Source organism: Mus caroli, unplaced genomic scaffold, assembly GCF_978045245.1.
Source record: "Mus caroli unplaced genomic scaffold, Mus_caroli_1 scaffold_18, whole genome shotgun sequence".
Lineage (NCBI taxonomy): Eukaryota > Metazoa > Chordata > Mammalia > Rodentia > Muridae > Mus > Mus caroli.
The window spans coordinates 70139453-70166519 of record NW_028227273.1 but is presented as its reverse complement, the minus strand read 5'-3'; the positions used below and the strand labels follow the sequence as shown (position 1 = coordinate 70166519).

General features: G+C 45.0%; 1 protein-coding gene across 1 annotated transcript; it reads left to right on the top strand.

Annotated features, from left to right (window-relative positions):
• The first annotated feature begins 7057 nt into the window (after positions 1 to 7057).
• On the top strand, positions 7058 to 9138 carry LOC147000474 (uncharacterized). The gene is made up of 4 exons (XM_085833071.1): positions 7058 to 7120; positions 7210 to 7290; positions 7589 to 7691; positions 8782 to 9138. The coding sequence occupies exons 2-4, from the start codon at positions 7218 to 7220 to the stop codon at positions 9119 to 9121; spliced, it is 516 nt and encodes a 171-aa protein (XP_085689197.1). The 5' UTR covers positions 7058 to 7120; positions 7210 to 7217; the 3' UTR covers positions 9122 to 9138.
• Positions 9139 to 27067: the final 17929 nt, after the last annotated feature.

The window sequence follows — 27067 nt, the reverse complement described above, 5'->3', positions numbered from 1 at the left end:
TATCCTGTTCTGTCAAATCTTTCACTTTGTCTGCCACTCAAGTAGACATCACTTTCAACCATGGGTGATTCCTGTTACAAACTAACTTTACCTTTATTGTTTGGGCTTAAAGGTGTGTGCAAAAGGCAGAGCCACACCACAACTAGTCTTTGTCAGTAAGTAACAATATCAGGGTTCACAGTGTGATCAAATATTCTGCAACAGAAAACCACTGTTCTAGAGGATTCGGGAGCCATACACAGGTGGCAAGACTTCTTGGCATCTCGGTTAAACATCCAATTTAAAAATTGAAGATCACCAGTGGTGGGTAAAGTGGACACTGTGGAACCTTCTTTTCCCACAGGCTTGCTTATATGGCTTAAGAAGGCTCTAGGGCTGCTCTCATCACATGCATGTAACATGTAAAATGCACTGTGGTTCAGACCATGCACCTGTGCTGCACTCCAACATCACTGCTGTTCAGTATTCACCAGATAACACTGCTTGGACATGGCTTCAAGTCAATAGAAAGTCTTCATTAGCCGGCCTGTGACTACACTACATCGGGTGTTTGAGATCCCAGTGTAGCCCTGAGCCTTTGTCAAGATGAGCTTTTGAGCATAGAAACAATGTTTTGGGTTGACACACTTCAGTTAACAAGTACAGTGAGCCAGAAGCAGACCTACAGAAGCCCAAAAGCAAAGTTAGTATGTTTTGAGACTTTCCCAAAACTATCTGGACTTTGATGGATTTGACCTTTGTTTACGTTGCTTTAATTTTTTTCAGCAGGTGGTGCTGTCCAAGTGTTGAAGAACACTTCAGCTATACACTCAGTTGTGCTAAGGTCAGGCCCTGTTACAGTCATGTGAACTGTCTCTGAAAACAAGCAAAACAACAAGAGCAGCAGCAACAACAAGATTTCCCCTCTCTCTGCTTCTGATTCTTCTTCCTCCTCTTCTCCTTTTGTTGTTGTTGTTTTTCCTTTGAGTCAGGATATGATTTATGTCTGTCTGTCTGGCTTCGGACTTACAGCAATCCACCTGTTCCTGCCTCCTGCAGTGCTGGGATCAAAATCATGTTCTAGGATGCCTGGCCTATTTAGGCTGTCGTGAAGCATAATCTCATGGACCACACACTGGCCTTTAACTTGGATGTAGCAAAAGAAGATGGCCTTGAACAGCAACACTTCCCCCTCCTCTTCCCAGTGCTGTGATTACAGGGCTCTGATGTCATATCCAGTTTAAAATGTTTAATCTTTATTCATAACAAAGGTAGCACACTACAGATGTTCAAACCTCAGACAGCACATAATTTGTATCAATGTGTATGTAAACTAATCCAAAGTCATCTTACTTGACTTTCATACCTCAAATCAGAGACAACTGTTAAACAGAATCTAAAGACAAATGTCAAACCAGGTTAAAGAGAGCAGCAGACAAACTGGCAAATAAGACCTGAGCTTTCCTGTCACAGAACCCAAGTAACCACTGGGCCTGTAGCTTGGTCCAGACTTCAAAGTAGCAAGCATTTCTTTTTTCCTTTTCTTTATTTAAAGATTAATTAATTATTTACATAAGTATACTCTAGCTATCTTCAGAAACACCAGAAGAGTACATCTCATCCCATTATAGATGGTTGTGAGCCATCATGTGTTTGCTGCAATTTGAACTCAGGACCTCTGGAAGAACTTAGCTTTCTTGTCATAGAACCCTAATAATCACTGAGTCTGTAGCTTGGTCCAGACTTCAAAGTAGCAAGCATTTCTTTTCTCTTTTTTCTTTTTTTTTTTATAGATTAATTAAGATTAAGCTCTTTACTTCTGAGCCATCTCTCCAGCACCCAAAGATTTATTTATTAATAATATGTAAGCACACTATAGCTGTTTTCAGACACACCAGAAGAGGGCATCCAATCTTATTACAGATGGTTGTGAACCACCGTATGATTTCTGGGATTTGAACTCGGGACCTCCAGAAGAGTAGTCAGTGCGCTTAACCACTGAGCCATCTCTCTAGCAGTAGCAAACATTTCAAGCGCACCTTATGAACACATTGTTCCCATTCACAAAAGAAAACCTGGACTTGGAGAGTTCATCAACCAAACAACCTGAAACTTTCTGGGGATCTCACCAGAAACCTCACTTACAGTAGGAAGACCTGCCTTAAATACTCCATGGCTCTTAGTTGTCTTTGGTGAGATAGTAATTCCATCCAAGGCACCTCTCGAGCCACTGTAGAATCTCATTGACCAAAGGAGAGAAAAGGAAGGAAAAGGAAAATTGTTTTCACAACCCTTTGAGATGCAAATTGAGAACCCCAAAATGGAATATGTGGTGGCTGCCTTAGTTAGGGTTTAATGCTCTGAATAGACACTGTGACCAAAGCAACTCTTATAATGACAACATTTAATTGGGGCTGGCTTAGAGGTTCAGAGGGTCAATCCATTATCATCAAGGCGGGAACATGGCAGCATCCAGGCAGGCATGGTGCAGGAGGAGCTGAGAGTTCTACGTCTTTATCTGAAGGCTGCTAGCAGAATACTGACTCATGGGCAGCTAGGATGAGGATGCACACAGTGACAAGCCCACTCCAACAAAGCCACACCTCCTAATAGTGTCATCCCTGTGCTGAGCATATTGAAACCACCCCTGATGTATAAACTGATGATGTCACTTCAAGGTGTGGATAAGTGGAAGGAGGGAGAGAGAGACACAGAGAGAGAGAGAGGAAAGACAGACACATCCAAAGAGAGAGAAGAAGAGGCAGGCAGATCTCTGAGTTCGAGGCCAGCCTGGTCTACAAAGTGAGTCCCAGGACAGCCAGGGCTACACAGAGAAACCCTGTCTCGAAAAACAAAAACAAAAACAAAAACAAAAACAAAAACAAAAACAAAAACAAAAAGAGAGAGAGAGAAGAAGCAGACTGAACATGGCCAAGAGAGAAGCAGGTGCAGAGGCAAGAGAGAGGAACATGGAAAGAGGGAGCCCAGGAGGTCAGAAGGAGAGGAGGAGAGGAATACAGAGAGAGATGGGGCAGGGGAGACAGAGAGTAAGAGTGAAATATCCAGAAGGAGCAGGCTTACAAGGAGAATGAGTAGCTGGGGGAGGGAAACCCACGAGGTGGAAGGAGTTTAGCAGAGGAGGGGATGAGAAGGGTGGGGGGGCCTGCCTGGACTCTGAAATGTGCAACAGATACTTGAGATAGGAGGGAGCCTGGGAGCCAGGTGTGCTTTGTATGCTAATGGGCAACAGAGGTAGCCTTTTGCCCATTCTACCACTGATATGGGAAATGACTTCTTTTAGTAGAGGGAGCCAGCTTCACAAGTTCCAGAGGAATGGTGGCTTTTATCTAACCACCTCCTATAGGACAGGCCAGGACAGGCCTTCTAGATGTCTGGACTGCCTTCTGCAGTTTTAGAGTCTGCAGTGTCCTTTGGATCCATCTGTGGACGGAATGGCAGTTAAATGTGACTTTGCTCTGAGAAGTCCACATCAACATTCCCAAGGTGCTTTAGTCTTTCTGTGAGCAGCTCTCTGTTCTTAATGAAGACCGACTCTGCTTCATACAGGTTATCCTGATCTTACTTTCTTCATTGAAGCCAAAGATCTGGTTTTATGTGAGTCAAGGTCCCCAAAAGATGAAGGGAACTCCTCATGGGTACTTGCCTCATTCTCTGCTAATCCTGCCAACAACAAAATGTTTGCATAGATTACTTGATGCCACAGAGTGCCTTCGGGGACTTGACATCTTGATGGAACCAGGTTTCTTATTCAGATAATAGCCTCTATATCCTAGGCATCTCACTGTGTGGGCTATTATTTCTTCTCTTTAGGAGGATGAGGAAAATCCCACTATGGTTACAATAACCTATGGAATTATCTTATAGATAGAGATATGTCTGTTTTTTAAGAGTTAATCCAGTGTGTAAGCTAAAGACGGCTCCTCAGGAAGCCTGGCTCACCTGAAGCTATATAAAAGAGGTAGGAGGGACAACTATTCCTTTAATGAGGTGAACTCTTTCTTCCCAGAATTCCCTCCTCTGGGCAGATGCTCCTGGGCTGTCCAGGAGGCTCTCTGTTGGAGCAGCCTCCCTTTCTGAGTTGTGCCTTCTTTTTCTCTTCTGTTGAATGGTAACCAGAGCTAAGTACAATTTCCTGGCACTCTGGGGCTTCCTTATGCTTTCTCTAAAGCTCCCTTCCTGGCTACGTGGCCAATTGTCACCATGTGTCTACTCTCTATAGTGGCTTAACTTTTATGTCTTGGTTCACTATCTTGGATGAAAAGACATCCAAGATTGTTCATGTTCCCCAAGGAAACGTCTCATACAATACTTAATCCTCTTCCTCCCAAGTTTTTGATTACAGATGTGATACCGTGCCCAGTTTATATAGTACTGGGTATCGAATCCAGGTGCATGCTGGGAAAGCACTCTGCCAATGGAGTTGCACCCCTAGTCCAGGAATGGACTCTTGAATTTTATACTTCATCTGGGACTGGCCTTGCCTAGGAACTTTGTATCACTGTCATAGGGGCCAAAGAAAGAAATGAACAAACATAACCTCTACATCAGAGCTGAAGATCAGGTCAGTGGTAGAGCACTTGCTGCACACAGTGAGATCTTTGGTTTAATCCCGAACACCAACAAATAAAGAAATGAAAAGAAAGACCCCCATGTTGTAGTTTTAGTGATGCTGGTTTCCGGGTCAAGCTTTTTATTTACATTTCAATCAAAAAGAATTATATATAAAAGATTTTGTTACCATCTGTTTTTAAGTGTCTTAAATTAAGTAAAATGTAGCCTAAAGGCTGGCACTCAGGGATCAATGTCTGATTATCCATAGCTCTGTGTCATCCCTCGATTTACTTGGATATCTAAAATAAAAATTCAAGTGTGACTTGAGACAGGCTGTTTTTGTTTGTTTTGACAGGGTTCATTTATGTAACCCTGACTTTCCTGGAACTCTCTATGTAGCCCTCTCTATGTGAAAATCTCTGTGGATCCTCACAGCAACACTAAGGGCAGATCCTGTGATTTTCTAGATATAATAGATGAAAAGCTCGAGGGACAGCAGCCACCCAGTTCACCCTTCACATCCCTCATGAAGCTGGGCTTTACATCAAGTCTGAGTTCCATACTGTATCAGCAGTCGTGACCTTGTACTATTTCCAGAGGCCCTGAGGATGTCCTTTCTAACAATGTTCCCTGCCCCAGGTGGGGTAATAAATAGCCTTATCTCCTCCATCATTATCCTCCTCCATCCCATCTTCCCAGACCATTCCAAAGGGATGATTTTCAGTCACCAACGTGAAGTCTTGACAAATACATCTTTGTGTTCCTTTCATGTGTCTTCCTTCAAGAAGGGACTGAGCAGGGACAATGAGGATAGACAGAAGGAAGTACATCAGACAGAGGGAAGCTACCCAGGACCCAAGCCCTGGAGAATATCACCACCCAGATAAAGAAAGGGCTCCTGGGGCTTGAGGAGGGGATAAGGAGATGGCTCAGCTAGTAAAACATTTGCCATCAAGCAATAAGGCTCTGAGTTTGATTCCTAGCACCCACAGAAAAAAGCTGGGTGCACAGTGAGTACTTGTAATACTCATGCAGGAAAAGCAGGAGACAGGAGATCCTTGGGGCCTGCTAACGAGCCAGTCCAACTGAATCAGTCACTCGAGGTTTAGTGAGACAGGGTCTCAAAACATAGGCATAAAGGGCTGGAGAGGTGGTTCTGCAACTGTGAACACTGACTGCTCTTCCAGAGGTCCTGGGTTCGACTCACAGCACCAATACAACTGTCTATAACTCCAGTTCCAGGGTATCTGTTGCCTTCTTCTGGCCTGCAAAGGTACCAGGCGTAAACCTAGTGTAGATACATATATGCAGGCAAAACTCCCATTTATACATTTTTTTCTTTAATTAAAAAATAGGAAAATTCCAGTTGTGGGAAATGAGGCCTTTAGTCACAGCATTTGTGAAGCAGAGGTAGATCTCTATGAATTTGAGATAAATCTAGTCTATGTTGTGAGGTCCTGGCCAGTCAGGGTCATAATACAAAGATCCTACCAAAGAAAGAGAAGAAGGAGAAAGAGAAGGAGGAAGAGGAGGAAGAGGAGGAAGAGGTCGAGGAGAGGAGTAGGATGAGGAAGAGGAGGAAGAGGAGGAAAAAGGAGACAGGTGATGATCATCAACATGTGCACACACATCCATGTACACCCACTCCTTATTAACAACACAGTGACAAAGAGGAAACAGTCCTTAGATAACTCACTAGTAGAGCACTTTCCAAATGTATTGGTAGTCTGCGTTCAATCCCCAGTAATATACACAACCAGAAACACACACACACACACAGAAGCACACATGCAGACACATGCACACGTAAGCATGCACTCACCTCAGGCTGGTCCTAGGTGCTGCCAGATGGGTTGGACAAGAGATTATACTCTCTGCCTTTTATGGCTCCTGGTACATCTTGGATGTCTATCTCTATCTCATGACCTCTGAGTCCCTTCCCATCTGTTCTATAGCTAAATCCTGCATTGGAGAGAGACCACCACAGATAGCTGAGTGACAGGTTTAGAAACTATTATCAAAATGCCTCTTCTTTGTTCTTTAAACAGGGTAGAAGGAGCAACACTTGTCTCTGGCTCTCTGAGGTTGGTAGGGAGCTTACAGGGGCTCTGGGAAGTGTGCCAGACCAAGGACCTGCCTAGGCCCCTCAATAAGAGGCCCTGGTGCTCTGGAGTGTTTCTGAGACTAGTACCCGTGCCACTCAGAGGGTTGAAATCTGCCAGGCTGAGCTGGGGAAGGGCTCTCAGCAACTTCCCCAACTTCTAAAGTCAAGTTCTGACCATGTGCCCATGAGAGCCAGGAGGTGACAATGGAGATAATGCCTGTCACTGTCACCAGCCCTGTTGACGTAGGCTGGAGTGCCAAGTTGGCAAACTCAGTGTGTCCGGGAGTCTCCCCAGATGGCTTTGAGAACTCCCCCAGGAAGAGACCCCCCACCAGCTCCTTCCTGTCTCTCAGGTGGCCTGTGGCTTCTTCCTTCTGGACAGGGGCCCAAGAGGCCCCAGAGGCATATAAGGGGAAGGGAAAGAGGTCCAGGAACAAGGCACCCAAGGCGAATCCTCTCAGCCAGGTAAGCTGTGTGCCTCCCAGGGATGGACATGGCAAAATGCATCTGGTTCCCTGTCCAACACTTGGGTGGTCTTTGTTCTTTCCCCTCAGATTTTGAGATGTTCCAGATGGAGGCCATGCTGCCCTTAGTGATTCTTGCCTTCTTGGGGACGCCCAAAGTGTTGACACAAGGTTAGTCAAGTCTGAAGTCTGCCTCTCTCTCTCTTTATCTCTCTCTCTCACTCACTCTGTCTGTCTGTCTGTCTGTCTCTCTCTCTCTCTCTCTAACTCTCTCTCTCTCTCTCTTTCTGTCTCTCTCTGTCTCTCTCTCTAGTAGCCACCTCATCTCTCACAACCCAGGAGACATGGGGGCTACTCCCACCCCTTCGCCACAGACTAAATATTGTCACGGGTCTATACTTCAAGGGTGGGAAGACATCCTCCATGTGGCTGAGTGGGTTTTCACCCTTTGGGGTCTTTATCCACACAGATTATCACGGTCCAGAAGTTGGAAAACATTTCTGCACTAGCGCACCAGAAGGAAAAAATATAACAAGTATCCGGGTATTTCTTAAGGGTAGATCGATTGCTGGGTAAGTAGGATCGGGTTCATGGCCCCTACCACTAGATCCCAGTTCTTCCTATGTCTTCAGGGCCCTTGTAGATGCTCTGATTATATTCTACCCATGGAATCTTCACCTGCCTTCCAATGGCTCGTTAAAGGCATTGGATTAACAGAGTCACTGAGCTACCAGTCAAACCTATGGCTTGTCCCTGTCTCTAGCCACCTCTCCTGCACACAGGCCTATCCTGGCAGAATCCATTTGTAACTTCCTACTGTTGCCTCTTGGGTTGATCAAAGTAGGATGGAGATGATTCTCCTTACTGAAGTCAACCACAAAAGGCCCCTCAGACCCCAAACTTGATAGCAAAATCTGGTCTGTCAAGTTAGAGTCTAAAGAGGCAAGGGTCAGAGTGAGTCTCTAATAAGACATTAGTGGTAAGTAGGGCGTGGTTCTGCACGCCTTTAATACCAGCACTCGGGAGGCAGAGGCAGGCAGATTTCTTAGTTCGAGGCCAGCCTGGTCTACAATGTGAGTTCCAGGACATTAGTGGTAAGATATGTTGGAAGCAGAAAACCCAAAGTCAGTTCTTTGATAGTGGGGTGGGGGCAGCCCTGCTTGAGGCCTGGACTGGATTTCTGCTTTGTAATTAGAGAACACCAGACACACACATAAAAAAAAAATGGGTAGAATGTATGAACAGGGAAGAGAAAGATCTGGAACAGTATCAAAAATGGGGGTGCTGATGAACTTAGCAGGGTGGCTGGTGAAGTTCCCTAGTGGCATGGAAGTCACCTAATCTGTGACCTGTTGCTTATAAGTGACCTAGGCTGAGGATGTCTCAGCTTGGCCAGGGTCAGCTCCCCATGGCAGTCGCTGCTCCTTTTGAAGGTCTCAGTGAGCAGCTTCCCAAGGTCTTCTCTGTGATGTCTTCTGTGCTCCTGAGGGACCTGGTTCCTCTCATACTGAGTAGTGAGCTATAGGTCACAGTGTCTGAGAGTGGCATTATCTTTTTCAGTATGTCTTCAGAAGCCAAAAGAGCAGGGAGGGGTACCAAGGACCCAGGAAGTCGGGTCATGCACTGTCGGGATGAGTATTCAAGACTTCTCTTCTCTCCTAGATTTCAGATTAGCTATAATGACTACGAGGACGGTCAAGTGTATGGGTCTACTTCCGGGAATCAAATGGTAGTCAGACTCAATAAGGAAGAGTTCATCCTTGCAGCCCACGGCACATACTCTCCATCTGCTTTAACTCAGATAGTCTTTACGACCACCCAGCCTCGCCAGCTGATGTTGGGGAATCACGTGAGTGATTATGAGTTCACTAGCTTCCCTGATGATCCCAGCCTTGTGCTCAAGGGTGCTTGTGTCTCTTGGAGGGTAGGTGGGATAAAGAGCATCATGTTTTTGTGGGGAAGTGTAGACAGTTCATGTGTGAAATATGGCCACTCAGGCTGAAGTGGTCTGTGTCAGGTACTTCCATACTGAACCCATGAATAAATACAACATCTGCATGACCTGTGTGTCCAAGTGCAATCCTTGGTTCTGAGAGGCTTCTGTGATCTGAAATGAAGGGTGGGTAGAAATGGATCTGGCAAAGGTTGGGGCCTGCCTACAAAGACCCTCAGCTACAATCTCTGAGGTGTTAGCACAGAGACCACCACTGTGCACTGTGCCCTGCACCAGGACCACACCCAGCACATCTGCTGGCCCTGCAATGCTCCAGACTTCTCTGGTGACACAAGGGAGGCCATTAGTCATCTGCCAATAGCTTGTTCTTATCAGGATTTTCTTTGCACTAGGAAATCAAAAAAGTGGGGCCCAGAGTAGTACAGAGATGGTTCAGTGGGTAAAATGTTTGTATCTGTTCAAGAATAAGATGTTAAGTTTGGGTCCCAAGAACCTGCCCAGAAACTGGTGCAAGTCCATAACTGCAGCACAGGGAGAAGGAAAGAAGGGTTGAGAGAGACTTACCCTCAGGGCTCTCTGGCCAGCTACTCAAGCCAAATCTGCAAGCTCTAGCTTCAGGAAAGAGATCTTACTTTACAAAATAAGTAATAGAGACCCGCACCCAAAGCCACCCAAGGTCAACACCTGGCCTAGACATGTATGTATGTATATATATATATGTGTGTGTGTGTGTGTATGACTTCCTTAACATGCACACGTATGCACACATACAAACATATACAACACACATACACAAAACAGACACAGACACAAAAAGGGGCCAGCATTTCAGCGGATGGACTGTTTGCCATGAGGGGTCAATGCAGAAGCTCATCGCGACTGCTGAATTGCCTGCATCCCTGGGCATATGTACAGGCAGATGAGTGAAAGCATCTCCAAGGGGTGAGGCAGATTGTTAGAGCTTCAGACATTCTTCCTGGAGGCAATGGGGTCTGAGGTTGGCTTTCAGAGAGGAGGAAGAACCAGCCAAGTAGATTCAAGGAGAAGGAAGCTTCAGTTCCAGGATCAAATATAACAAAGCAGAGGACATGCCTCTCTCTATCTCTGCCTCTCAGGTTCTCACAGTCCCACTTCCAAAATGAAGGCTTGGCTGGCTGTGGTGACACATGCCTTGAATTTCAAGGTTAGGACGCAGAGGTAGGAGAATTTCTGTGAGTTCTTGGCTAACCTGGTCTTTAACACAAATTCCAGGACAACCAGGATTACTACATAGAGAAATAGCCTCCCTCCCAATGAGGAAACTGAGGCACAGAGGACAAAGGTCACACAGAAGTAGTAGCATTGAGGTCCAGCTCCGAAGTCTGAACACTGAACCCAAACTAAGGCAAAGATTTCACAAGTAGGTTGGAGAGCTCACTAGCATCTATGAAGCCTGGGTTCTATTCCTAATAGCACATAAGTCCAGCGGTGATGGTTTGTGTCCATAATCCCACTTAGGAGGTGGAGTCAAGAAGAGCAGAACAGGAAGTTTCAGGCCATCCTCTGCTACATACTGAGTTTAAGTATAGTCTGGGCTACATGATATCTGGCTCACACACACAACCACCCAACCACACACACACACACAAAGAAAAGAAAGAAAAAAATACTAATAAGCCCTTCTGATTTGTCCATGACATTACAGAGTAGCACTAATTCCATTTATTTTTCTAACATTGAGCATTGGGTCCTGGGCAATGCTTTAGCTGCCACTGAGCTATATCTCCATCCTTAGGAAAAAACTTTATGATTAAAAAATAATTTATTGCTATATATGGTATGCACACCTTCAATCTCAGCACTCCAGGCAGGGGAAGGCAAGTCTCCGTGAGCTTGACACCACCAGTGAGATTCAAGTCAGCAAGGATTAAACTTTTTGGAAAGTGTATGTCAGGAGCTGTACAGAAGAAAACAGAAACCTGTGGGGTTGGCTGTGGCTCCCACAGGATCTTAGTGGTCCACCTTACTGGAGTTCTATCTCCTGGCTTGCTAGAGAAGAAACTTTATCTGTACCCTTTACCTTTCTTGAGGCTGGCAATGCCTCCCGGAACCTTCATCACCAGCACCACCATCATCATCAACATTATCACTTCTTCCTTCTCCTTTCTTCTCTTCTTCTATAAATTGATTTTACCCTCACTTTTCAAAAATGATTTATTGATTAATATATTCTATGTATGAAGGCTCTGTCTTCATGTATACCAGAAGAGACATTTAGATCCCATTACAAATGATTGTGAGTCATTTCGTTGCTAGGAATTGAACTTAGGACCTTAAGTACTCTTAACTTCTGATCCATCTCTTCAGCAACCCCCACCCCAACACCCCTGCACATACACCTACACCTCCCCGTATGACTATCTTTAGCCTGGTCAAGTGTTATAGGCAGGTCTGGTCTGTAATCTTAGCCACTCCAGAGGTAGCAAGTTGTGGGGAGCTACCACTTTGGTAAAGCCATTAGCATGCACAAGCTCTGAACTTAAGCTCCAGTCTGGCTCAAGAGAATAAATACATTAATTAAAATGAAATAAATAGACCATCTTCTCAGGCAGCCTCTGCTTTGTGAGGGAAGATGGAGGTCAAGCCAGGAAGATGGGGAGCAGGAGGTGGCTGGAGAAGGACCAGGAAACGCAGGGGAGGCAGTAACACCTCAACACCTTTTCAAGTCTAGCTATCTCCATCTTTGTAAGGCTGTTCCTGCCATCCTTGGTTGTGTCTACACTAAGCACACCTCTCAGGCCAAGCACTGCTTTGAGGCTGTTGATGCTGCCCTTGTTCTCAGGACTTTGGTCCTTCTGCCTAGTGAGCTGCTAGGGCCCAATGTGAGGGCAGTTAAAAGAAGGTCTAGGGAGTCCCTGGTGACAAGAACCACGCAGACTCACATAAATGCAAAAACTTTATTCAACAATGGGATTCAGAGCCTCGTCAGCCTTGCCCGTATTAGCTCAGGGTCATCTTGTCCCCCTAACCCTGCCAAGTGAGCACTGCTGGCCACAGGGCAGGCTTTGCTCTGTTGCCTAGTCTGCCGCCTAATTAGTCTTCACCTTCTAAGAAGTAGATCCCCAGTCCGTACACATAGTCGTTGACCATCATCACCTGCTGGCCGGAACCCGCACAAGACTGCAGGGCGTGCTAACCAGAGCTCCCCGGAGGTGACCTTGCAGCCAGAGTGGGGCACCCAGGGCAGGTGTGGCCAGCAAGTGCCTGCTGCTCTGCAGGGTGTGATGTGAGCCATTCTGCAGCAGGAGGAGCACAGGTGCTCATTAGGGAGCACTGCAGTACCAGGAGCTCCAACTTGCACTAAGTGAATCCAAGCCTTGCCCTGGTTCCTAGAGGTAGCCTTTACCAGCCGGACATGAGACTGTGTCTCCTTCCCTCTTCTTCCCATTAGGACACACCCCTCAGTCACTTCTTGAAGACATTTTTTTTAATAAAGGCAATTTTCTGTCTCTGAAGCTCGTCCTGAACAAGCTATGTAACCAAGATGATTGATCATGAACCCAGATTCTCCCCGCTCGGCTTCTTTTTTTTTTTTTTTTTTTTTTAAAGATTTATTTATTTATTATATGTAAGTACACTGTAGTTGTCTTCAGACACTCCAGAAGAGGGCGCCAGATCTCGTTACAGATGGTTGTGAGCCACCATGTGTTTGCTGGGATTTTTACTCTGGACCTTCAGAAGAGCAGTTGGGTGCTCTTACTCACTGAGCCATCTCACCAGCCCCCCGCTCGGCTTCTTAAGTGCTAATATTACAGATATTCTTGACCATCTCACCTATTTTGTGTGTGTGTGTGTGTAAGTGTACAATGTCTTGAATGTGGATGTCACAAAAATAGCTTTAAGGAGTTTTTACTCTCCCGTTCCATAATGCAGTTCCCAGGGATCAAATCCTTTATGTTGGGCAGCAGGGGCCTTTATGTCATCACATGCTGAATTGTCTGTACCAGTTCATGATGATGATGATGATGATGATGACGTCGACGAGAAGGAAAAAGGAGGATGACAAGGAAGGAATTCATGATGATAATAATGGTGATAGTCTGTGGTACTCAAGATTGGAACGAGGAAAGCACTCCATTGAACTATATCACCAATTCTCTCTCTTTCTCTCTCTTTTTTTTAGAGGTCTTGTTTTAAGAGATTAATTGAATGAAACAAAATTAATCAATTTTGGTTTTTCAAAAATGCGATTTCTCTGTGTAGTCTTGGCTGTTCTCAGTTCTCTCTGTAGACTAAGGCTGGCCTTAAGCTCAATAAGATCCACTTTCCTCTGACTTTGTGCTGAGATTAAAGATATGTGCCACTACCACCTGGCTCTGATTTTATTTTTTATTTATATAAATTCTGGTCCTCTACAGGCAGCAAGTGCTCTTGACTGCTGAGCCTTCTCTTCAGCACCCCTTCCCCAAAATACTGTCCTTTTACTTACTCACTTGGCAACAGGATTCTTGGCAGACACTGGTGAGGATGGTCAAGATCTGCCTGTCAGAAGAGCAAGCACAGGGAAGTCCATTTCACAGCCTGTGACAGTAGGCAGGGACATCTCTGAGCATACATGAGCTGTTTCTGTCATTGCCAATGGGCTGTAAGGTCACCAGAAGTACTTGGAAGAGGGACTCTTCAAGGCTCTGTGATCCTACCTGAACCAGGAGTCTGTCTCTTGAAGATGAGCCCCACCCTTACCCAAGCCTGGGCATTCCAGCTTAGTGGGCTTTCCCAGGTCAGGCTGGGGAAAGCAGAGGCCAAGGGACTGCTAGGTACAGTTAGGCGTGTGAGACCAGAGCATTCTCTCAGGGCCACAGGAAGTGGGCATACTGGATGTGCTGTGGAGCAGCCTGGGAGCCAAAGTTCTCTCACCAATCAATTGTGCTTGTAGTATCCATGAAGACTCGAATTCCCTGGCTCTCCCCCTGCTCATAACCATTATGGAGAAGAAGCAGGTGTCCTCATTCCTACCACTCTCTGAGGAAAGTGAAGCAATGGCCAACAGGAGAGTTCTCAGGCTATCCCTGGACCTCTGGTCTTGAACTCCTGTAATGCTAAGGCTGGCTTTTGGCTCTATAGGAGTGACTGGTGAGGAGAATCAAGGTAGACTAGGTTGTACAAGATTAGTTCTCAACCTGTGGGTGGCGACCACAGAAAAACATGTATTTTCAATGGTCTTAGGAACCCTCAGCCATGAATATATTTCCTTGCTACTTGATAACTATAATTTTGCTACTGTGAGGTGTCTCAGGTCCTAAGACCATCTGGAAATATGCATCTGATGGTCATGACCCACAGGTTGAGGACTGTAAAAGTACCTTTATTCGGGGGAAGGAACTGTTACCTCTGACACTTATTTTCTCTGTCTGCTAACCTAGGCCTTGGAAGCTTCTAGCCTCCATACACTCTAATCTAGACCTTGAATGTTTTCACCCTCTGAAACTTGATTCTCTAAAGCTCACCCTTACTAGTTCCTTCTGATTCCGGGCACGCTGGTGGAACCCATTTCTTCTATCTCAAATTCCTCTCCAACTTGACTGATTCAGTCTTCTCTCTCTCTCTCTCTCTCTCTCTCTCTCACTCTCTCTGTCTCTGTGTCTCTGTCTCTGTGTCTCTGTCTCTGTCTCTGTCTCTGTCTCTCTCTCTCTCTCTCTCTCTCTCTCTGTCTCTCTCTCTCTCACTCTCTCTGTCTCTGTGTCTCTGTCTCTGTGTCTCTGTCTCTGTCTCTCTCTCTCTCTCTCTCTCTCTCTCTCTCTCTCTCTCTGTCTCTCTCTCTCTCCTGATTTGCTTTGACTGACCGCAGAGTAACTCTAACAATCTGCTCTAATCTTCAGGCTCCTTCTCTATATCTGGCTCTTTCTGTCTTTAGCTGCTTCTAGCTTGGTTTCTCTTCAAGCTGTCTGTAAAACTCTCCCAGGAAACCTACCTTCTCCCTTTCTATCTGCACTGCTTTCCCAAGTAGCTTCCCTTTCCTCTCTCTTCTCATGAGAGTTGAGCATATCCTGTTCTGTCAAATCTTTCACTTTGTCTGCCACTCAAGTAGACATCAATTTCAACCATGGGTGCTTCCTGTTACAAACTAAATTTACCTTTATTGTTTAGGCTTAAAGGTGTGTGCAAAGGGCTGAGCCACACCACAACTAGTCTTTGTCAGTGAGTAACAATGTCAGGGTTCACAGTGTGATCAAATATTCTGCAACAGAGAACCACTGTTCTAGAGGATTCAGGAGCCATACACACGTGGCAAGACTTCTTGGCATCTCGGTTAAACATCCAATTTAAAAATTGAAGATCACCAGTGGTGGGTAAAGTGGACACTGTGGAACCTTCTTTTCCCAAAGGCTTGCTTATATGGCTTAAGAAGGCTCTAGGGCTGCTCTCCTCACATGCATGTAACATGTAAAATGCATTGTGGTTCAGACCATGCACCTGTGTAACACTCCAACATCACTGCTGTTCAGTATTTACCAGATAACACTGCTTGGACATGGGTTCAAGACAATAGAAAGCCTTCATTAGCCGACCTGTGACTACACTATATCGGGTGTTTGAGATCCCAGTGCAGCCCTGAGCCTTTCTCAGGATGAGCTTTTAAGCATAGAATCCATGTTTTGGGTTGACACACTTCAGTTAACAATTTAGTTAGCCAGAAGCAGACCTACAGAAGCCCAAAAGCAAAGTTAGTATGTTTTGAGACTTTCCCAAAACTATCTGGACCTTGATGGATTTGACCTTTGTTCATGTTTCTTTAATTTTTTTCAGCAGGTGGTGCTGTCCAAGTGTTGAATGACACTTCCGTTATACACTCAGTTGTGCTAAGGTCAGGCCCTGTTACAGTCATGTGAACTGTCTCTGAAAATAAGCAAAACAACAAGAGCAGCAGCAATAACAACATTTCCCCTCTCTCTGCTTCTGATTCTTCTTCCTCCTCTTTTTCTTTTGTTGTTGTTGTTTTTCCTTTGAGTCAGGATATGAATTATGTCCGTCCGTCTGGCTTCAGACTTACAGCAATCCACCTGCTCCTGCCTCCTGCAGTGCTGGGATCAAAATCATGTTCTAGGATGCCTGGCCTATTTAGGCTGTCACGAAGCATAATCTCATGGACCACACACTGGCCTTTAACTTGGATGTAGCAAAAGAAGATGGCCTTGAACAGCAACACTTCCCCCTTCTCTTCCCAGTGCTGTGATTACAGGGCTTTGATGTCATATCCAGTTTAAAATGTTTCATCTTTATTCAGAACAAAGGTAGCACACTACAGATGTTCAAACCTCAGACAGCACATAATTTGTATCAATGTGTATGTAAACTAGTCCAAAGTCATCTTACTTGACTTTCATACCTCAAATCAGAGACAACTGTTGAACAGAATCTAAAGACAAATGCCAAACCAGGTTAAAGAGAGCAGCAGACAAACTGGCAAATAAGACCACAGCTTTCCTGTCACAGAACCCAAGTAACCACTGGCCTGTAGCTTGGTCCACACTTCAAACTAGGAAGCATTTCTTTTTTCTTTTTCTTTTTTTAAAGATTAATTAATTATTTACATAAGTATACTGTAGCTATATTCAGACACACCTGAAGAGGGCATCTCATCTCATTATAGATGGTTGTGAGCCATCATGTGTTTGCTGGGATTTGAACTCAGGACCTCTGGAAGAACTGAGCTTTCTTGTCATAGAACCCTAATAACCACTGAGTCTGTAGCTTGGTCCAGACTTCAAAGTAGCAAGGATTTCTTTTTTCTTTTTTTTATAGATTAATTAAGATTAAGCTCTTTACTTCTGAGCCATCTCTCCAGCACCCAAAGATTTATTTATTAATAATATGTAAGCACACTAGCTGTTTTCAGACACACCAGAAGAGGGCATCCAATCTTATTACAGATAGTTGTGAACCACCATATGATTTCTGGGATTTGAACTCAGGACCTCCAGAAGAGTAGTCAGTGTGCTTAACCACTGAGCCATCTCTCTAGCAGTAGCAAACATTTCAAGTAAACCTTATGAACACATTGTTCCCATTCACAAAAGAATACCTGGACTTGGAGAGTTCATCAACCAAACAACCAGAAACTTTCTGGGGATCTCACCAGAAACCTCACTTACAGTAGGAAGACCTGCCTTAAATACTCCATGGCTCTTAGTTGTATTTGGTGAGAGAGTAATTCCATCCAAGGCACCTCTAGAGCCACCGTAGAATCTCATTGACCAAAGGAGAGAAAAGGAAGGAAAAGGAAAATTGTTTTCACAACCCTTTGAGATGCAAATTGAGAACCCCAAAATGGAATATGTGGTGGCTGCCTTAGTTAGGGTTTAATGCTCTGAATAGACACTGTGACCAAAGCAACTCTTATAATGACAACATTTAATTGGGGCTGGCTTAGAGGTTCAGAGGGTCAATCCATTATCATCAAGGCAGGAACATGGCAGAGTCCAGGCAGGCATGGGGCAGGAGGAGCTGAGAGTTCTATGTCTTTATCTGAAGGCTGCTAGCAAAATACTGACTCATGGGCAGCTAGGATGAGGATCTTAAAGCCTAAGCACACAGTGACAAGCCCACTCCAACAAAGCCACACCTCCTAATAGTGTCATCCCTGTGCTGAGCATATTGAAACCACCCCTGATGTATAAACTGATGATGTCACTTCAAGGTGTGGATAAGGGGAAGGAGGGAGAGAGAGACATAGAGAGAGCAGGGACAGTCAGAGACATCCAGAAGAGAGAGAAAGAAGCAGACTGAACATGGCCAAGAGAGAAGCAGGTGCAGAGGCAAGAGAGAGGAACATGGAAAGAGGGAGCCCAGGAGGTCAGAAGGAGAGGAGGAGAGGAATACAGAGAGAGATGGGGCAGGGGAGACAGAGAGTAAGAGTGAAATATCCAGAAGGAGCAGGCTTACAAGGAGAATGAGTAGCTGGGGGAGGGAAACCCACGAGGTGGAAGGAGTTTAGCAGAGGAGGGGATGAGAAGGGTGGGGGGGCCTGCCTGGACTCTGAAATGTGCAACAGATACTTGAGATTGGAGGGAGCCTGGGAGCCAGGTGTGCTTTGTATGCTAATGGGCAACAGAGGTAGCCATTTACCCCTTCTCCCAATGATATGGGAAATGACTTCTTTTAGTAGAGGGAGACAGCTTCACAAGTTCCAGAGGAATGGTGGCTTTTATCTAACCACCTCCTATAGGACAGGCCAGGACAGGCCTTCGAGATGTCTGGCCTGCCTTGTGCAGTTTTAGAGTCTGCAGTGTCCTTTGGATCCATCTGTGGACGGAATGGCAGTTAAATGTGACTTTGCTGTGAGAAGTCCACATCCACATTCCCAAGGTGCTTTAGTCTTTCTCTGAGCAGCTCTCTGTTCTTTTTTTTTTTTAATATTTTTATTACATATTTTCCTCAATTACATTTCCTATACTATCCCAAAAGTCCCCCATAGCGCCCCCCACTTCCCTACCCACCCATTCCCATTCTTTTGGCCCTGGCATTCCCCTATATTGGGGCATATAAAGTTTGCAAGTCCAATGGGCCTCTCTTTCCATTGATGGCCGACTAGGCCATCTTTCGATACATATGCAGCTAGAGACAAGAGCTCCAGGGTTCTGGTTAGTACATCATGTTGTTCCAACAATAGGGTTGCAGATCCCTTTAGCTCCTTGGGTACTTTCTCTAGCTTCTCCATTGGGAGCCCTGTGATACATCCAATAGCTGACTGTGAACATCCACTCCAGTGTTTGCTAGGCCCCGGCATTGTCTCACAAGAGACAGCTATATTTGGGTCCTTTCAGCAAAATCTTGCTAGTGTATGCAATGGTGTCAGCGTTTAGAAGCTGATTATGGGACGGATCCCTGGATACAGCAGTCTCTAAATGGTCCATCCTTTCATCACAGCTATGAACTTTGTCTCTGTAACTCCTTCCCTGGGTGTTTTGTTCCCAATTCTAAGAAGGTGCACAGTTTCCACACTTTGGTCTTCATTCTTCTTGAGTTTCATGCGTTTATCAAATTGTATCTTATATCTTGGGTATCCTAAGTTTTGGGCTAATATCCACTTATCAATGAATACATATTGTGTGAGTTCTTTTGTGATTGTGTTACTTCACTCAAGATGATGCCCTCCAGGTCCATCCATTTGGCTAGGAATTTCATAAATTCATTCTTTTTAATAGCTGAGTAGTACTCCATTGTGTAAATGTACCATAATTTCTGTATCCATTCCTCTGTTGAGGGACATCTGGGTTCTTTCCACCTTCTGGCTATTATAAATAGGGCTGCTATGAACATAGTGGAGCATGTGTCCTTTTTACCGGTTGGGACATCTTCTGGATATATGCCCAGGAGAGGTATTGCTGGATCCTCCGGTAGTACTATGTCCAATTTTCTGAGGAACCGCCAGACTGATTTCCAGAGTGGTTGTACAAGCTTGCAATCCCACCAACAATGGAGGAGTGTTCCTCTTTCTCCACATCCTCGCCAGCATCTGCTGTCACCTGAATTTTTGATCTTAGCCATTCTGACTGGTGTGAGGTGGAATCTCAGGGTTGTTTTGATTTGCATTTCCCTGATGATTAAGGATGTTGAACATTTTTTCAGGTGTTTCTCTGCCATTCGGTATTCCTCAGGTGAGAATTCTTTGTTCAGTTCTGAGCCCCATTTTTTAATGGGGTTATTTGACTTTCTGGAGTCCACCTTCTTGAGTTCTTTATATATATTGGATATTAGTCCCTTATCTGATTTAGGATAGGTGAAGATCCTTTCCCAATCTGTTGGTGGTTTTTTTGTCTTATTGATGGTGTCTTTAGCCTTGCAGAAGCTTTGTAGTTTCATGAGGTCCCACTTGTCAATTCTCGATCTTACAGCACAAGCCATTACTGTTCTATTCAGGAATTTTTCCCCTGTGCCCATATCTTCAAGGCTTTTCCCCACTTTCTCCTCTATAAGTTTCAGTGTCTCTGGTTTTATGTGAAGTTCCTTGATCCACTTAGACTTGACCTTAGTACAAGGAGATAGGAATGGATCGATTCGCATTCTTCTACATGTTAACAACCAGTTGTGCCAGCACCATTTGTTGAAAATGCTGTCTTTCTTCCACTGGATGTTTTTAGCTCCCTTGTCGAAGATCAAGTGACCATAGGTGTGTGGGTTCATTTCTGGGTCTTCAATTCTATTCCATTGGTCTATTTGTCTGTCACTATACCAGTACCATGCAGTTTTTATCACAATTGCTCTGTAGTAGAGCTTTAGGTCCGGCATGGTGATTCCACCAGAGGTTCTTTTATCCTTGAGAAGAGTTTTTGCTATCCTAGGTTTTTTGTTATTCCAGATGAATTTGCAGATTGCACTTTCTATTTCGTTGAAGAATTGATTTGGAATTTTGATGGGGATTGCATTGAATCTGTAGATTGCTTTTGGCAAGATAGCCATTTTTACAATGTTGATCCTGCCAATCCATGAGCATGGGAGATCTTTCCATCTTCTGAGATCTTCTATAATTTCTTTCTTCAGAGACTTGAAGTTTTTATTATACAGATCTTTCACTTCCTTAGTTAGAGTCACGCCAAGATATTTTATATTATTTGTGACTATTGAGAAGGGTGTTGTTTCCCTAATTTCTTTCTCAGCCTGTTTATTCTTTGTGTAGAGAAAGGCCATTGATTTGTTTGAGTTAATTTTATATCCAGCTACTTCACCGAAGCTGTTTATCAGGCTTAGGAGTTCTCTGGTGGAATTTTTAGGGTCACTTATATATACTATCATATCATCTGCAAAGAGTGATATTTTGACTTCATCTTTTCCAATTTGTATCCCTTTGATCTCCTTTTGTTGTCGAATTGCTCTGGCTAGGACTTCAAGTACAATGTTGAATAGGTATGGAGAAAGTGGACAGCCTTGTCTAGTCCCTGATTTTAGAGGGATTGCTTCAAGCTTCTGACCATTTACTTTGATGTTGGCTACTGGTTTGCTGTAGATTGCTTTTATCATGTTTAGGTATGGGCCTTGAATTCCTGATCTTTCCAAGACTTTTATCATGAATGGGTGTTGGATCTTGTCAAATGCTTTTTCCGCATCTAAGGAGATGACCATGTGGTTTTTGTCTTTGAGTTTGTTTATATACTGGATTACATTGATGGATTTGCGTATATTGAACCATCCCTGCATCCCTGGGATGAAACCTACTTGGTCAGGATGGATGATTGTTTTGATGTGTTCTTGGATTCGGTTAGCAAGAACTTTATTGAGGATTTTTGCATCAATATTCATAAGGGATATTGGTCTGAAGTTTTCTATCTTTGTTGGGTCTTTTTGTGGTTTAGGTATCAGAGTAATTGTGGCTTCATAGAATGAGTTGGGTAGAGTACCTTCTGTTTCTATTTTGTGGAATAGTTTGTGAAGAACTGGGATTAGATCTTCTTTGAAGGTCTGATAGAACTCTGCACTAAACCCATCTGGTCCTGGGCTTTTTTTAGTTGGGAGACTATTAATGACTGCTTCTATTTCTTTGGGGGATATAGGGCTGTTTAGATCATTAACCTGATCTTGATTCAACTTTGGTACCTGGTATCTGTCTAGGAACTTCTCCATTTCATCCAGGTTCTCCAGTTTTGTTGAGTATAGCCTTTGGTAGAAGGATCTGATGGTGTTTTGGATGTCTTCAGGATCTGTTGTTATGTCTCCTTTTTCATTTCTGATTTTGTTAATTAGGATGCTTTCCCTGTGCCCTCTAGTGAGTCTGGCTAAGGGTTTATCTATCTTGTTGATTTTCTCAAAGAACCAGCTCCTTGATTGGTTGATTCTTTGAATAGTTCTTCTTGTTTCCACTTGGTTGATTTCACCCCTGAGTTTGATTATTTCCTGCCGTCTACTCCTCTTGGGTGAATTTGCTTCCTTTTGTTCTAGTGCTTTTAGGTGTGTTGTCAAGCTGCTAATGTGTGCTCTCTCTAGTTTCCTTTTGGAGGCACTCAGAGCTATGAGTTTTCCTCTTAGAAATGCTTTCATTGCGTCCCATAAGTTTGGGTATGTTGTGGCTTCATTTTCATTGAACTCTTAAAAAGTCCTTAATTTCTTTCTTTATTCCTTCCTTGACCAAGGTATCATTGAGAAGAGTGTTGTTCAGTTTCCACGTGAAGGTTGGCTTTCTATTATTTATTTTGTTATTGAAGATCAGCCTTAGTCCATGGTGATCTGATAGGATGCATGGGACAATTTCAATATTTTTATATCTGTTGAGGCCTGCTTTGTGACCAATTATGTGGTCAATTTTGGAGAAGGTACCATGAGGTGCTGAGAAGAAGGTATATCCTTTTGTTTTAGGATAGAATGTTCTGTAGATATCTGCCAGATCCATTTGATTCATAATTTCTCTTAGTTTCACTGTGTCCCTGTTTAGTTTCTGTTTCCATGATCTGTCCATTGGTGAAAGTGGTGTGTTGAAGTCTCCCACTATTATTGTATGAGGTGCAATGTGTGCTTTGAGCTTTACTAAAGTTTCTTTAATGAATGTGGCTGCCTTTGTATTTGGAGCATAGATATTCAGGATTGATAGTTCCTCTTGGAGGATTTTACCTTTGATGAGTATGAAGTGTCCCTCCCTGTCTTTTTTAATGACTTTGGGTTGGAAGTCAATCTTATCAGATATTAGAATGGCTACTCCAGCTTGTTTCTTCATGCCATTTGCTTGGAAAATTGTTTTCCAGCCTTTCATTCTGAGGTAGTGTCTATCCTTTTCTCTGAGATGAGTTTCCTGTAAGCAGCAAAATGTTGGGTCTTGTTTGTGTAGCCAGTTTGTTAGTCTATGTCTTTTTATCGGGGAGTTCGCGTTGGCGCACGGACGCCGCGGCGGGCTGGCGCCGGAGCGGGTACCGCCCGGGCGAAGGAGACGCGGGAGGCGAGGAGGGGCCCCGACCGCCCCGAGCGGCCGCGTGCGGCACGAAGACGCCCAGCGAGGGAGGGAGGGAGGGAGGCACGCGGGACGCCAAACCCTCCCCCGTCACGCCACCAGTACGGCCTTCTCCGTTCTCGCGCTCGCGCTCGCTAGCTCTCCCCTTCCACGCAAGCCGGCGGGTGCGCGGCGCCAGAGGACCGCGTCACCCCGCGAGCGGTAAACCCGCCTCTTCCCCCAAACACGACCCAAACACACACGGACGACCCCCGCAGGGCGACCGACCGGCCCTCGTCGACCGCCACACCCCACCACCACAACCCAGCAGCCGCGGGGGTTCCGACCACCACACCTCGGTGCGCGCAGCACCACCTTCAATCGCCACCTCGACCAGAAGAGATCCGGACGCGCCCACCCCCAGGCGCCACGGGGGCGCGATGGGTTCCCACGGGGCACGGGACCGGGAAAGACTGGGGAGGCGGCGGTTCGGGAGGCTCCGACGCGAGGCGGGGACCGGGGGTGGGGGTGGACGGGCGAGAGCGGGAGCGGCGGGGCGGGAAGAAGCCGCGAGCGAGGGTGCGCGGGGGAAGACCAGGCTCACACGTCACGGGGCGCGCGCGCCACAACGACAACCGCCCACGTCTGAACTTCGGGAGACGGAGGGCCCGGCCCGGCCCGGGTCGGGTCGGGTCGCGTGGGCCCTGCGAGCAAACTCCCAGCCGCGCGGCACCCACCGCAGGAGTGGGAGCTCTCTGTTCTTAATGAAGACCGACTCTGCTTCATATGGGCTTATCCTGAACTTACTTTCTTCATTGAAGCCAAAGATCTGGTTTTATGAGAGTCGAGGTCCCCAAAAGATTAAAGGAACTCCTCAGGTGTGCTTGCCTCTCTCCTTGCTACTCCTGCCAAGGACAAAATGTTTGCATAGATTACTTGATGCAACAGAGTGCCTTCAGAGACTTGACATCTTTTTTTTTTTTTTAATTTATTTATTTATTTATTTATTTTTTTAAATATTTTTATTACATATTTTCCTCAATTACATTTCCAATACTATCCCAAAAGTCCCCCATAGCGCCCCCCACTTCCCTACCCACCCATTCCCATTCTTTTGGCCCTGGCATTCCCCTATATTGGGGCATATAAAGTTTGCAAGTCCAATGGGCCTCTCTTTCCATTGATGGCCGACTAGGCCATCTTTCGATACATATGCAGCTAGAGACAAGAGCTCCAGGGTTCTGGTTAGTACATCATGTTGTTCCAACAATAGGGTTGCAGATCCCTTTAGCTCCTTGGGTACTTTCTCTAGCTTCTCCATTGGGAGCCCTGTGATACATCCAATAGCTGACTGTGAACATCCACTCCTGTGTTTGCTAGGCCCCGGAGACTTGACATCTTGATGGAACCAGGTTTCTTATTCAGATGATAGCCTCTGGATCCTAGGCATCTCACTGGTGTGTGCTATTATTTCTTCTCTTCAGGAGGATGAGGAAAACCCCACTATGGTTACCATAACCTATGGAATTATCTTATAGATAGAGAGATGTCTATTTCTTTAAGGGTTAATCCAGTGTGTAAGCTAAAGATGGCTCCTCAGGAAGCCTGGCTCACCTGAAGCTGTATAAAAGAGGTAGGAGGAACAACTATTCCTTTAATGAGGTGAACTCTTCCTTCCCAGAATTCCCTTCTCTGGGTAGATGCTCCCGGGCTGTCCAGGAGGCTCTCTGTTCAAGCAGCCTCCCTTTCTGAGTTGTGCCTTCTTTTTCTCTTCTGTTGAATGGTAACCAGAGCTAAGTACAATTTCCTGGCACTCTGGGGCTTCCTTATGCTTTCTCTAAAGCTCCCTTCCTGGCTATGTGGCCAATCATCACCATGTGTCTGCTCTCTATTGTGGCTTAACCTTTCTGTCTTGGTTCACTATCTTGGATGAAAAGACATTTGTTCATGTTCCCCAGGGACAAGTCTCATACAATACTTAATCCTCTTCCTCCCAAACTTTTGATTACAGATGTGATACCGTGCCCAATTTACATAGTACTGGGTACTGAATCCAGGTGCATGCTGGGAAAGCACTCTGCCAATGGAGCTGCACCCCTAGTCCAGGAATGGACTCTTGAATTTTATACTTCATCTGGGACTGGCCTTGTCTAGGAACTTTGTATCACTGTCATAGGGGCCAAAGAAACAAGTGAACAAACATAACCTCTACATCAGAGCTGGGGATGAGGTCAGTGGTAGAGCACTTGCTGCACACAGTGAGATCTTTGGTTTAATCCTGAGTATCAACAAATAAAGAAAAGAAAAGAAAGGAAAGGAAAGGAAAGGAAAGGAAAGGAAAGGAAAGGAAAGGAAAGGAAAAAGGAAAAGGAAAAGGAAAAGGAAAAGGAAAAGGAAAAGGAAAAGGAAAAGGAAAAGGAAAAGGAAAAGGAAAAGGAAAAGGAAAGGAAAGGAAAGGAAAGGAAAGGAAAGAAAAGAAAAGAAAGCAAAAGACCCCCATGTTGTAGTTTTAGTGATGCTGTTTTCTAGGTCAAGCCTTTTATTTACACTTCAATCAAGCAGAATTATATATAAAAGATTTTGTTACCAGCTGTTTTTAAGTGTCTTAAATTATGTAAAATGTAGCCTAAAGGCTGGCACTCAGGGATCGATGTCTGATTATCCATAGCTCTGTGTCATCCCTCGATTTACTTGGATATCTAAAATAAAAATTCAAGTGTGACCTAAGACAGGCTGTTTTTTTTTTTTTTTTTTTTGACAGGGTTCATTTATGTATCTCTGACTTTCCTGGAACTCTCTCTGAAGCCCAGGCTGGCCTCAGCTCACAGAGATCCACTTGCCCCTGTTCACCATAACACCTGCCCTGCGGTATTTTGAGTTCTCCTTGATGTGTTTATAAAAAGATAAAGAGGGGAGGGGAGTTAAGAGGATAGTAGACGGGGAAAAAAAGCAGAGAGAGAGAAGTAGAGCAATAGAGGGGTAGAGAACATGGAGGGGGGAAGGGATGAGAGGACAGAGCAGGGGCAGGAAGGCAAGAGCAAGAGGGAGATGAGGGGGCATCAGCCCCTTTTATAGTGAGTCAGGCCCACCTGGCTATTGCCGGGTTAACTGTGGCGTGGAGATTAGACAGCTTAACATCCCCCTTTCTTGTTTAATTAAAAAAGAAAAAGTTGGGAAGAAGCAGTGGTGGAACAGGAACAGGGTTGTCATGATCTTTAACTACTTCCTGCTGGCTTTGGGGGCGACGTGTCTCTAGGAAACCTAGAGGAATGGGTATGGGGGTGTTTGCCCAGTCTTATGAGAATTGGCTGTCTCCTTGTTGTCCAGGGTCTGTGGAACCATCTGAGGACAGGTCAGTGCCACACCAAGTCCAGTAGAATCTGTGTGACAAGTTTCACAGACTGAGGTGGTAGACTTCAGAAGAAGGAGGCCTCCTGGAGCCTCCTGGAGCCTCCTGGAGCCGGTTGTGGAATTCCTGGCCAGAGCAAAATATTGAGCCATAGTTCTTATGGCAATCAATCTGTTTTGTTTTCTCTTATTCCTTTCTTATTTACACGTTCCTGGTAGCCTAGGCCAAGATCTTAAGTGAGAATAATGGGTAAGAAACCATCCCTAGAGATGGGGTCACTAACGTGAGCTTATCTTTGGGGAAACCAATACTTTATAAATCACTTACAAAATTATATAATAGTATTATGATAGATAAAAACTTTCCAACAATAAAATTTCATATGGCTAAACATGTGTCATCAGAGGTGGGTTTTGGTGTATGGTAAAGAAAGCCTTACTGTGACTATAGTGGAAATAGCATTCAGAAGCAGTTGGAGTGTTGGTGGGAAGCCTGAGTGACTTCCATTGGCCTTCAGATTGGCATCACTGTCACTGACAATCCAAGCATAGGGAAGATGCTGAGTGAGGGTGAACACTCAAGTGTGCAGTGCTTCAGTCACACAGTGAATCTGATTATGAGCGAGGCTATCAAGAGCCAGAGGATGGTGCAGAACTTACTGAGTATTGCCCAGAAGCTGTGTGAGCGGGTCCATCGGTCACCCAGAGCAAGAGAAAAGTTAGCAGAACTGCAGAAAGAGTACGAGCTGCCACAG

Bases quoted from the DNA above. Each gene is read 5' to 3' on its own strand.
- LOC147000474 (XM_085833071.1), top strand. From the start codon at position 7,218: ATGTTCCAGATGGAGGCCATGCTGCCCTTAGTGATTCTTGCCTTCTTG. The intron at 7,291-7,588 runs GTTAGTCAAGTC...TTATCCACACAG, and splicing joins GCCCAAAGTGTTGACACAAG to ATTATCACGGTCCAGAAGTT. The intron at 7,692-8,781 runs GTAAGTAGGATC...CTTCTCTCCTAG, and splicing joins AAGGGTAGATCGATTGCTGG to ATTTCAGATTAGCTATAATG.